This window comes from Natator depressus, chromosome 21 (assembly GCF_965152275.1).
Source record: "Natator depressus isolate rNatDep1 chromosome 21, rNatDep2.hap1, whole genome shotgun sequence".
In the NCBI taxonomy this organism is placed as follows: Eukaryota; Metazoa; Chordata; order Testudines; family Cheloniidae; genus Natator; species Natator depressus.
In genome coordinates, this window is record NC_134254.1 from 11,208,857 (window position 1) to 11,221,939 (window position 13,083).

General features: G+C 50.2%; 1 protein-coding gene across 1 annotated transcript in view; it reads left to right on the top strand.

Annotated features, from left to right (window-relative positions):
- The first annotated feature begins 1,702 nt into the window (after positions 1–1,702).
- The window catches only part of DEF6 (DEF6 guanine nucleotide exchange factor), a 34,088-nt gene continuing 22,707 nt past the window's right edge, over positions 1,703–13,083 (top strand). The window contains exon 1 of the mRNA XM_074936423.1: positions 1,703–2,015. Coding sequence (XP_074792524.1) covers positions 1,920–2,015 — 96 coding nt within the window. The 5' untranslated portion in view covers positions 1,703–1,919. The remainder of the gene's footprint in view (positions 2,016–13,083) is intronic.

The window sequence follows — 13,083 nt, forward strand, 5'->3', positions numbered from 1 at the left end:
CCTGCCCTGCCTTAGGGCTTGGTCGCCAAACCAGTAAGGATCTAAGCAGCATCCCTGTGCCTCAGCAATAGGATTGTGCCAATCAGCTGAACATCCTCTCCCAGACTTCCCAGGAGCTTATTTCTCTTACAGGCCAATGTTAGCATTTCAATCGAGTCAGATCCTCAAGTAGGCGGTAAAGACTCTCTCCCTAGAGGGCTGTCTCCCTTTTTCTAGGCCTGGACTCAGCCTGAAGGTGTTAAAATTTCTGCTCATTGGTCAGTTACTAGGCGCCTTCCCCACTCCCATTCATTTTCTATCTAATCTAGAAACTTGCATGGACCTTGTTGGTAGTGTCTGAGCACCTCATTGGTCGATTTATCCTCCCCACACCCCTGTGAGGTAGGTCTGGATTATTATTATTTTACACATGGGGGAGTTGAGGTTTAAGGAGATGAATTGACTTGTCCAAGATCACACAGGAAGCCTCCCAAAAGTAGGGAGTAGCGAATGGACAAAGGCACATGTGCCGCTGGCTTCGAAATCTTCACCGTGGGTATTTCCAGGAGTAGAACCCAGATCTGCTCAGTTCCTGTCCAGTGCCTTGCCATGAAACCATTCTTCTTCCCCTAGGACTTGCGTAGTCCTGTTTTTCAGTAGGTCATCTCCGTCTCTGCGGAGGCTGTAAAAGGATGAAGATCTTGCAGGGGGCAGAGCCAGGCACACAGCCTCCTCAGAAACATGCCAATAACTCCACTCATCAGACGGCAGATGCCCCTACCTTTCTCCGTCACCTCTCTTAAGTGTCTGTGTCTGTGTCTGTGTGTGAGCGAGCCTGATGGGAGTTAACAGAAGTCCCTATTGGGTTGAGTTTTCCTGGACTGCACCGGGCTGTGCTGGTGCTGGGGTGAACTGTCCTCTGTATTTAAACCTGCAAATGGGGAGCTACTTCTTAAACTAGCTGGGGAGGGATTTCTTCCTCTTCCGTGGATGAAAGGTTTTGGGGTAACCCTTAGGTCTCCTAGCTCGTGGCTGAGCTGGGACACCTTGGCAATTCCCACTAACTGGGGTTCTTGGGCCTGTTTTCAAACTGAGCCACAAGCGAAATTTCTCCGCCCTTCGAATGACATTCGTTCCCCCTTTGCGGGTGCATTGAAGCTCCATGCCTAGCAGAGGTTGTCGGCGGAACGCATGCAGCAGCTGCAAGGGCGTTGGGACTCTGGGGAGCATGTGCTGAGGCTAATGGTCTGAGTCTTACCAACCAGGCCAGCTTTAGGGAGCCAGCTAACAGATCAATGTGTTTTACAGTGCTTTGAGCATGTGCAGGCTAAGTGCTAAGTATTATCCAGTCCCAAATCCTGTGTCCAGAGCTGTTGTGCCTCAAATCTGGGGGCAGTGGGCTTGAGAGGGAAGGGAATGCAGAGGCAAGCCCGGTGGACTCATGCCCCCTGTTGAGGGCAGAAAGGTGAGTGGTGTCATCTGGGGGCCGGGGGCTTACGAGGGAAGGGAATGCAGAGGCGAGCCCAGTGGACTCATGCCCCCTGTCGAGGGCAGAAAGGTGAGTGGTGTCATCTGGGGGCCGGGGGCTTACGGGGGAAGGGAATGCAGAGGCGAGCCCGGTGGACTCATGCCCCCTGTTGAGGGCAGAAAGGTGAGTGGTGTCATCTGGGGGCCGGGGGCTTACGAGGGAAGGGAATGCAGAGGCGAGCCCGGTGGACTCATGCCCCCTGTTGAGGGCAGAAAGGTGAGTGGTGTCATCTGGGCAGGAAGATGGCAGGGGAGCACCGTGGGGCCTATCCGAGGTGTAGTCAAGTAGGTGGCGCTGCTGCTCCTCCATTCTAATTGCAGGTTTCTGAGGACTGTTGGAGCGAGAGAGTCAGTTTCCTGCAACCGGATCCTCCTCGCTGACAGAGCAGGTTCTGTCATCTGCGCCTCTAGCCATGGACCTACGAGCAGAGCTTTTAAAATCCATCTGGTACGCCTTCACCGCCCTGGATGTGGAGAAAAGTGGCAAAGTCTCCAAATCCCAGCTGAAAGTGAGTACAAAATGAGACCCCACAGCGACAGGGGAGGGGCTGTGAGGTTTCTGAGTCCGGCTCCGCTCTCTGTTTTGCCCTTGGGGGTCACAGACATGTTGAGAGGTACGAGGCAGGGCTGGATGCTGCTTTGCAGCTCAGTGGCCTGCAGCAGGAATAAAAACTCCCATTGCGCACTCCAGGGTAGCCAGTCCCGTGACTTATCAACAGGCTCGGGCTTTGATTCACATTCGTCTAAGCGAGGGCCAAGCGAGGGGGTCTTCACAAAAAGATTAGTTAGAAAGTGACCCTTTTTGGGGGTGGAAATCTTCGAATTCTGGCTGCTCTATAATGTTTCTCACCCACCTTATCCCCAGGTAAGGAAACCCAAACGCTTTCTTTTTTTTTTCTTTCTCGCTTTGACACACACTTGTCTCCTTCCTGTTGCATTTCACCCCCACCCCCCGAAAGGAAGAGCATTTTTTAAAAAAACACTTCTTTAGGGTTTTGCCAGAAGACATTGTGTTTTTTTTGTTTTTGTTTTTATCCTGATCACCCATAAGCTTCACAAAAGGCTCCTGAGTTATACAGAACCCCAAAACCAGCATGCCTCATTTAAAAAAAAATGTTTCTTCTACCTACATTATTCAGCTCAGTAGAAATGATTTGATCATACCCTGACGAGAATTGCGGGATTTCTTCCCCAAGCGGGCACCCCTGTTTTGTTTTAAAAGTTACAGCTAATTTAGACACTGGCCCTGGAATTTGGGTCAGACGAACTTGTTCGGTCAGAGTTTTTGTAATCTGGAACACAACCTGCGATGTAAGCACCCAAAGGAATGTGAAATATTGCACCCGAAGGAGAAGCCCTGCTTGGCAGTGGCTGCATGTATGTGTGATGAGTTTTGAAATTGCCACAGACTCGTGCATGGAAAGTAACAAACCTTGGGACTCCCTCCTTTCACCTTTTCTCCTCCATGTTAGGGCCAGTTCACCCAACAACTGAATAGCAGGGAAATTACCTTGTTCCTTCGGGGTCAGATTCTGCCAAACTCAATGGGAGTTCTGCCTGGGGAAAGGCTGAGAAACGGATGAGGGGTTTGGTTCTTTTTTTTCTGTGATGCTGGCTCTGCGGAGGAATAGTCCAGGCCCAGAATAGCACTATTCCACATGCTTCTAAGAAACAGATCTGACACTTGGTTAGGTGTGCGTTTCACTGATGTGTGTGCACCTTCGGCCTTTGTGAAATCAGTTAAAAGAATATCCAAAAGGAATGTCTATCTAAGGAAATTGTGGGCCAAGCGATGTTTCCCCGGGACTGCTAGCTCTAGTGGGTATTGCAATAGGGGAGAGGATGAAGAGTAAAACGTTCAGTGACGTACCATGATGGCCGCTGCATCGTGATTTCCTTGCATTATTGTGTTGAGACCTGTCAGCATGCCCAGACCCTGTATAGAAAGAGAGATCCCGTCCTTGCCTGACAGAGCAAATGACACAGTAGGGGCAGATCTCTGAAAGTGACTGTTAAAACCTTGTTACCCCACAGATCTGCTCCCTGCATGTCCAGAGATTTCTCTCTTTGCTTTAGTGTCAACAATACACTGGTGTTCCTTTGTTACTCCAGTCAGCAGTGCCCAGCTGACATAAGTCAGAAAGCAGGAGCTGAGTTCTGCTCAGCCTGCCGCATCGTCTATGGAATTGTTCACCAAGGCCTGGGTCTTTGTGCCTTGTGCATTAGCACCAGCATAAGAACTCCGCAAGCCTAATTCTGCACCGTGCAGCACCAGCGTCTTCGAAGTGGGACTGCGGGGGTGAAGCTGCGGGCAGGATTTGGCCCTGCACTTGGAATTGAGGCCAGATTTATAAAGGTATTTACACACCTAAAGATGCAGATGGGTGCCTAATCATACTTCCAAAAGCTCCTGAGTTAGGCACCTAATTCCCATTGACTTTCAATGGGAGTTAGACACCTAACCTGCTTACGTGCTTTGGCAAGTCCTGTTAGGCACCCACCTGCAGTCCCACTTGGAAGCCTCTGGTGTTGCAAAGTGCAGAATTTGGCTTGCAGGATTCTTACTGCTGGTGCTGATTAGCACAAGCCAGAAAGAGCCCAGCTTGGCTCTCGGAGCCCTGAATGAGTATGCAGGGCTGGGCTTTGGAGGGGAAGGAAGAGGACAAAAACCATCTTGTAAACTGGGTAGAGTTGATCTGTGAGAAACAATCATAGAACGCCCATGGTGCCATTTTTCCAGATTTCCTTGTCAGCGCAGAATCCAGGCTTCCCTCCCCCAGCCTTTGCATCTCAAGCCATTATTCCTGCAAGCTTCAGGAACAGGGTGAGAACATTTGCTGGCCAGGGAGAGCAACAGCCTCTTTGCACTTGCCATTGTGTGTGTGTTGCCATGTGCTGTAAAAGGATGTTTTCATTTTGTCCTGTGCTAGATCTCCCCACTCTGAGAATGTCAACCTGACCGTAGATGGGGAAGATCAACTCTCCCTTGGTACAAGGTATCCAGCCTCTCCTATAGGCCTAGATTTGTTTCCATCCCACACAAGCCTGCTGCTATCTTGTTGCTGGTTCCTATATGCTAATTACATCAGAAATGCAAAGCCATTAAAGCTGAGGTTAGAGGAAACTCTGCATCGGAGCAGAGATTCTGCCCGTTATCATGAGCTTCCCCTGCTGTTCTGGTGTTGTCTTAGAACGACGCGCCATGGGGAGGTGTATGCAGTTCCTTCAGCCTTGTCTGCTGCTGAAGGAAGGATCTCGTTCCAGGGAAGAAAGGCACCCAACAGCCTTTAAAGCGACTGAAGTGACTAACGTCCCTGATTCAGCGCAGGCACACTCTCTATGGTATGGGTGGATTAGATGAAAGCCAGTGGGAGCCAGGCCCCTAACTCCCTTGCCAGTCCCAGCCATTGTTTTTAAAGCAATTGGACAGTGAAATTTAGTAGTCTTTTGTGCTGCTCTCCACCGCCCCAAGGCCTGGCAGCCGGGGATGTGGTAAGCTGTTGGGTTGAGCATAGTTCTCTTAGCACACGGGCATGTTCACGTATCTGTTCAGGAAGGAAGGGTAGTCTTGCGGTTAAGAACTGAGAGTCAAGAGATCTGGGTTCTGTTCCCAGTGCTGATATGGAGCAGGTACCATCTTGGACAAGGCAGAGAAAAGGACCCTCAATCTCCAGATCTGTACAAGTGGGGAGGGGGTATAATTTCCTGTCTTTGGCTGGAGGCTAAGTGAATGTTTGCAAAGTGCTCTGAGATCCTCAGCCAGAGTGGTGGTGTGGGTGTGGGGTAAGGACCTAGACAAGATGGAAGGTACCCCGGCGGTCCAAGGTGTTATGCTGTATGTTCCTGTTGCCCTGATGCATGCAATTCTGCTAAACTTTTCTGGCCTCCTAAACCCAGTGGCCCAGGGAGAGGAGAAAAGAAATGTGGTACCTGAGAATTTAAATGGTTCAAGTTTATAAAGGGGCTTTCAGCTATTCTGAAACCCTTGTAGACCACAGGAGAGGAGCTGGGGGATCGCAAAGGTAGCCCGGCTTTATAAGATGGGAAGGCAGAGAGACCATGAGGATTAAAGGCTCGTTCATAATACCTAGCTCTTACAACAGTGGATCTCAAAGTGCGTCACAATGATGGGTCGGTGTCAATATGCCCATTTTACAAGTGGGGAAACTGAGGCATGGAGCAGGGAAGTGACTTGCTCGAGGTCACCCAGCACAGGCCAGTGGCAGAGCCAGGAATAGAGCCCAGGTCTCTTGAGTCTCAGTCCAGGGCTCTGTCCACTCGGCTGCAATGGGACGATAGGGGCCTGGTTTTCAGAAGTGCTGAGCACCAACAGCTCCCGTTAGCTTTGGTTGGAGTTCTGGGCGTGCAGCGCTTCCGAAAATCAGGCCCCAAGTCAATGGCTCCACAAGGCATTTGAAGAAAATTCTCTACCATGCACTAAGCCAGGTCAGGTCCATAAATTGGCTTGGTGTGATTTTGTATTGAAATGCTCACTGACCCCTCCTGGAAAAAGAAACGAATGCAGGACAATTCTGCTTTGATTCAGTCAGCTTCCTATATTGCACTCCCTACAAAGCACTGGCTTGGAAATGGGATCTTCCTGGCTTTGGGGTTCGTTTCCTCCATATGGCCAGGTTTCTCTGCCCATCCCTAGGACTCTGGTCATATCTTTTGGGGCCTCCTCCTAAGAGATGCTGGACACCTTCAACCCTCATCAACTTCAACTGTGCCACAAATTGGTAGTTTAGAGATGGGGAAACTGAGCCATGAGGGCTGGGATTTTCAAAGTAGCGTTAGGAGGTTGGGTGACCATTCCTTTCGGCTCCTTTGATAAGCCCAGCCAGAGAGATTAAAGCCTGACCCACAGCCACACGGTCTGTCTTCGCTGCACAGGTGAAGCCGTGGCTCTTTAATTGGGGGTTGCCCCAATCCCCCACTCACAGAAATCTCTCACCTGAGTTAAGTGGTGCTTTTAACCCGGGCTAGTTAGCCCAGCGTGGGGTGAGTGTTAGACCCCACGTTCCACTTAGACTCAGACTGGCCGCCTGCCCACTTCGCAGTGAGGACACAGGCTAAATCACTGAAATGCTGATATTCCTCCAGTGCCTTCCCACAATTCCTCCCATGTGCCCAGAGTGACGGATGAGTTCTCCCACAACCCGCTGCCCAGGAATCACAGAGCGGCTCAGCTTACTGCTGCACATGTCCTGGCGAGAGACACAGGGGAGGGGAGGGCCAGTGAGGACAAGGTAACTCGGGTGTGGTTTGCAGTTGGAGGTTCGCACCCAGGGGAGGCTAGCCGAGGTGCTCAGACCCCAGTGCGGACCAGCTGCGCTAGCTCTGCAGTGAAGACAGAGTTCCACCGGTTTAGCTAAAGGTGTGGGGTTTTGTTTTTTTTTTAAAAATGGATTTAGTTAAACCAGTGCAAAAATCTGTTCAAACCAGTGCAAAAATCTCGATTCAAAACACCTGGCTCTTTTCAGTTGAGTTTGCATTGGTCAATTTACAGGTACAAGCTGAACCTACACAAGGGAGGTTTAGCCCTGTATGGGTCCATGGGGGGCAGAGAGGGAAGGTTGTTCCAATTTAACTCAGACCTGATCTCTACCCCATTTTTATACCTGCTGTGTCAGTTATGGGATTGCAATTTTACTGATATGCCGCTATAACCTTTGTGTGGGCTTAGTTATATGGGTATAAAGGTGCCTAATCCCAGTATACTCCATTCCCCTCCCAAACAGATATCCGCTATACACATTTATACCAATATACCTGCATCTGTCCAAACAAGGTTGTCCCACTTTGGCTGTACCAGTAGAGCTAAAGCAGTAAAATTTTTGTGTGTAGACAAGACCTCAGTCAGATTGTCAACTCTGTGGAGCAGAGTCTCTTTGTTCTGTGTTTGTACCACGCCTCGCGCAATGGGGTCCTGGTCCGTGACTGGGGTTCTTTGGCATTCCCGCAATACAAATAAGAAATACGTTTAGCTTAACTGGTACAACTTGTGTGTGTGGCCAAGAGTTTAAAAAAAAAAAAAAAAAAGTCCTGCAGTGAATCAGTGACAGAACCAGGAAGAGAAATAATTTTCCCTGACTCTCTAAGCTTTTGCCAGCAATCTATAAGGGCTAGGGAGGAGGGAAAGCAGAGAATAGGGGATACAGCCTGAGCTTTGTTTCTCAACAAGCTGCTCTTCAGAGTTTTTCAAGAGACTCATTAATATCGCTCTTTGTCAAGATAAGCTTGGGGAAGGACAATAGACGATTCTTGATGTCGGCAAAGGCATTCAGTACAGCTCCACATTCTGGTATGGTGGAGAAATGTGGTCTAGCTGCAACTCCTACAAGAAGGATGGAAAAAATGGTGCCTACGGACCGTGTGTCGTTGTTAATCATGTGGTGCTGAGGTGGCAAAAGGTTAGCCGGCGGAGTTCCACAAAAGAGCTGCACCGAGAACTTGAAATGGGAAGTGTAACAGTTGGCTTGGCTGGCGGTATGGAACTGGGAAAGGGCAGCAAGCCTTCTGAGAGATGGAATGAATGCATCTCGGAGAATTAGAGAAGTGGACTGAAATGTGTAATGACAGCAGGGCAGATTGGCCCATAGAGGGAAGAAGGAATGCGATGCAGAAGTGTAGAGTGGGCAATGGTGGGGGTGAATTACTAGTGTAGGTTTCTCTGTTGCTTTTCAGCCTGAAAGATCAAAGCACTTGACAGATTGGCACCCGCAGGGATCACAAATGCAGCCATCTCTGGAGCGAGATCCGCGGGTCTTGTGGGACAAAGCCCATGTCAATTTCATGGGGGGTGGGGGATAAGTCTGCCCACAGCAGAACGAGCGAGAGGAAACTCTAAGGGGAACCTTGACACGTTTCCTGCCTTCTGTGTGGCGTTTTCCTGTATAGGGAACAATCTGGGATGTAGTTCCTTTTACATTTGCTTCTCTGCTGGGGACTTAGACTGCACTGTGGGCAGATATGGTGCCTGGCTGCTTTGTGAAGGGGGCACAGTTATAATAGATGGTGAAGCAGCAGCAGGAGAAGCTGTGTATCGTAGGTAGGTGCTGGTTTGGCAGTGTATGGTCTTGGCCTGCTTTGTGATGCTCAGAAAGGCGTTGGGAAAGGCCCAGCCTTAGGAAGAGGGGGGCTCATCCCGTGCTGGGGATGAAATAGAGATGGACAGGGCTTGAGAGAGCATCCGGGCAGCTCTCCAGAGAGCTGCTGGCCCATTTGACCACACCGCAACCGTTAGCCCCTTCCCAGAGTTCTGTTCCTACGGCAGGCAGAATGCGTCCATTGCGGGCTTGCTGCTGGCGTTGTCTGGGGAGGCATCGTCCACCTGTGGCGCAGTACCCGGGAAAAGCCTTACCCCCTCACACCAAGCTGGTAGCACTTGGTTTTTTAAAGAGAGAAGCTCCAAGTTGCCCGGTTAGGAAATTGGTATGTTGGCATCCCTGCTGTGGTGTGAGGAGATTCAGCAGTCCCAGCCAGCTACATGGAGGAGGAGGAGGATCGCATAAGTCCTTTTGCCAACATAGCTCCTTTCCCCTGATGATCTCAAGATGCTTTGCAAACATGCGCTCACTGAGCCTGACAGCTCCTTCGTGTACAAGGAATTAACCTCATTTTGCTGGTGGGAAACCCAGGCACAGAGCAGTGAAGTGATTTACCGCAGGATCACACACCAAGTCAGTGGCAAAGTCAGGAATAAAACTCAGAACCTTTGGCTTGGGCTTTATAACCACTAGGCAACAGTCCCTCCCTCTGGGCTACACCGCTTGAATCTCCCAGCCCCAGTCCTGCCAGTTTGGCAGCATTGTGTCACCTTTTAACATGCAAGACCAGCCTCCGGCTTGGAGGGTCATTCCAACGCCCAGGATTGCCCCAGGCATGGACAACAAGGGAGAAGAAAAGGAGCTGTCATTCTCGGTTGGCATTAACTATTCCACCCCCCGGCTCAAACCAGCGCCTGTTGCAGCTTGTGCATTTTGTGCCACCCACAGACGGCTGATTGTAATTCTGCTTTCAGCTTAGCAGAAGGAGGCCAGCCTGCTGCAGATAAGGGATGTGGTTACGCTGGCAAGCAGTCTGCATTTCTATTGCCTGTGCATAAGAACGCCCAGACTGGGTCAGACCAATGGTCCATCTAGCCCAGTATCCTGTCTTCCGACAGTGGCCAATGCCAGGTGCTCCAGAGGGAGTGAACAGAACAGATAATCATCAAGTGACCCATCCCCTGTCGTCCATTCCCAGCTTCTGGCAAACAGAGGCTAGGGACACCCGGAGCATGGGGTTGCATCCCTGCTAACCTTAGCTAATAGCCATTGATGGACTGATCCTCCAGGAACTTATGTTGTTCTTTTTTGAACCCTGTTATAGTTTTGGCCATCACAACATCCCCTGGCAAGGAGTTCCACAGGTTGACGGTGCGTTGTGTGAAGAAGAACTGTGCAGAGGCGGGTGACCAGGGCAGTGGCATCAGAGGATCCTCTTTTTACAACTGGGGCCTGAATAAAGGGCTGTGTGAAGGTGGGGGCAGAGGATGGGAGACCTTGGGAGGCTGGACTGGATGTAGCACCCGTCCTATGAAAATGGCAGTAGGGGGAAAGATGATGGGCAATGCCAGTTACTGCGTCTCATGCAAAGACTGGGAGCACCAGTGGAGTGGTAGGTGATGTCCAGGTTGTGAAGAGGGAAGCTGTCTCTGATACGGCCATGCCGCTGCTCTGAATCCCGCCTGGCTGGGTGGGAGCCCGTCCGATGAGGGGTCGAGGTCAAATAGGGTTAACGAGTTTTGGTCCGTTTTGCTGTGTCTACATCACACACAGCACCGCACGATTCCGGCCTGTGTGGGCAGCCTCTGTGCAGGTACTGAAGGAACTCCAGCCCCCCAGGTGCCAAAGGTGGCCCTGCAGTGTTAGTGCCAGGCTGGTGTGGTCGAGGAGGCATCTGTTGAACAGGAAGGGGAGCTGGCTTGTTCTGTGTCACAGTCCAGATTTTGCCTGGAGGGAAGATTTTCCAAAGCAGAGCAGTGTAGAATATTGACGGATTTAGGGCCTGATCCTCCACTGGCCACTTTGCTCTGCCAGTGTAAAATGGCTTTAAAGTGAGGATAAATGTGATTTATGGCAGAGTAGTGTCAAGTGGCCTTGGTGTGAACAAGCATCAGGCCCTTATCCCTCTGTGATAACAGAGGGGGGATTTGTTCGTTAAAAAAATCCTAAACTAGCACCTGTATGTCAGTGGGAACGCAGAGCAGGGGTCTGCGGTAGCGGTTAGAACAGTGAGCTGGGAATCAGGAGGGATTTTATCCCCAGCTTTGCCACTGACTCGCACTGGGACCTTGGGCAAGTCCCTTTGCCTCTCTGTCGCAACTTACCCCTGCGTGTAAGTGGGGTTAGTGATACTGATCCACTTGGCAGGAGTATGAGAGATGTCATGAATTAAGGGTTGTGAAGCATTTTTGAGATCCACCCAGATAAACAGGCGGGCATTAAAGTCAGTCTTAGCCAGTTGGGAATTAGCATGTATCTTAAGGTTGGAGGTGGGCACCGCTGTGCCCCAGGATAGAGTGAATGAAGACACTGAGATTTGATAGCAAGGTCTCTGATTACAATCTGTATCGATCCTGTCTGCGCTACAGGAGTAGCCACACGTCACTCCCAAACTCCTGTACATGCCGGTCCTGGGCTGGATTCTGTGGGGGCTGGTCAGGAATTTGGAGTGGCTGTTCCCAGAACAGTACTGCGTGTGCTTGGACCGGAAACAAAGGAGGAACGAACCCTGGGACGTCTCTAGTTGCTAAGCTAGTCCAGTAAGCAACCAGTCTTCTAGGGCAGTGCTTCTCAAGCTATCTGATGTGGGGGACCGGCAGATTTTTTTTTCCAATGTGCGCGCAGACCGGCAGCCGATGGCTCGCGGACCGGCACCGGTCTGCGGACCACCACTTTGAGTAGCACTGTTCTAGGGGACTGGACGAGCGAAGCCGCTGCCATGTGCGGGACTGAACGATTTTGTTCATCCCAGCCCATCACGTAGTGCCATAGGAGGCAGACGTCCTGACAGTCCTATTCGCAAAGGGGGAAAGCTGAGTGGCTAGAATTGTATTGTTTCAGAGTAGCAGCCGTGTTAGTCTGTATTCGCAAAAAGAAAAGGAGTACTTGTGGCACCTTAGAGACTAACCAATTTATTTGAGCATAAGCTTTCGTGAGCTACAGCTCACTTCATCGGATGCATTCAGTGGAAAATACAGTGGGGAGATTTATATACACAGAGAACAGGAAACAATGGGTGTTACCATACACACTGTAATGAGAGTGATCACTTAAGGTGAGCTATTACCAGCAGGAGAGCGGGGGAACCTTTTGGAGTGATAATCAAGGTGGGCCATTTCCAGCAGTTGACAAGAACGTCTGAGGAACAGTGGGGGGGGTGGGGGGAATAAACATGGGGAAATAGTTTTACTTTGTGTAATGACCCATCCACTCCCAGTCTCTATTCAAGCCTAAGTTAATTGTATCCAATTTACAAATTAATTCCAATTCAGCAGTCTCTCACTGGAGTCTGTTTTTGAAGTCTTTTTGTTGTAATATTGCGACTTTTAGGTCTGTAACGAGTGACCAGAGAGACTGAAGTGTTCTCCGACTGATTTATGAATGTTATAATTCTTGACGTCTGATTTGTGTCCATTTATTCTTTTACGTAGAGACTGTCCAGTTAGACTAATGTACATGGCAGAGGGGCATTGCTGGCACATGATGGCATATATCACATTGGTGGATGTGCAGGTGAACGAGCCTCTGATAGTGTGGCTGATGTTATTAGGCCCTGTGATGGTGTCCCCTGAATAGATATGTGGGCACAGTTGGCAACGGGCTTTGTTGCAAGGTTAGGTTCCTGGGTTAGTGGTTCTGTTGTGTGGTATGTGGTTGCTGGTGAGTATTTGCTTCAGGTTGGGGGGCTGTCTGTAAGCAAGGACTGGCCTGCCTCCCAAGTTCTGTGAGAGTGATGGGTCATCCTTCAGGATAGGTTGTAGATCCTTGATGATGTGTTGGAGAGGTTTTAGTTGGGGGCTGAAGGTGATGGCTAGTGGCGTTCTGTTATTTTGTTTGTTGGGCCTGTCCTGTAGTAGGTGACTTCTGTGTACTCTTCTGGCTCTGTCAGTCTGTTTCTTCACTTCAGCAGGTGGGTACTGTAGTTGTAAGAATGCTTGATAGAGATCTTGTAGGTGTTTGTCTCTGTCTGAGGGGTTGGAGCAAATGCGGTTGTATCGCAGAGCTTGGCTGTAGACAATGGATCATGTGGTGTGGTCTGGGTGAAAGCTGGAGGCATGTAAGTAGGAATAGCGGTCAGTAGGTTTCCGGTATAGGGTGGTGGTTATGTGACCATCGCTTATTAGCACCGTAGTGTCCAGGAAGTGGATCTCTTGTGTGGACTGGTCCAGGCTGAGGTTGATGGTGGGATGGAAATTGTTGAAATCATGGTGGAATTCCTCAAGGGCTTCTTTTCCATGGGTCCAGATGATGAAGATGTCATCAATGTAGCGCAAGTAGAGTAGGGGCGTTCGGGGACGAGAGCTGAGGA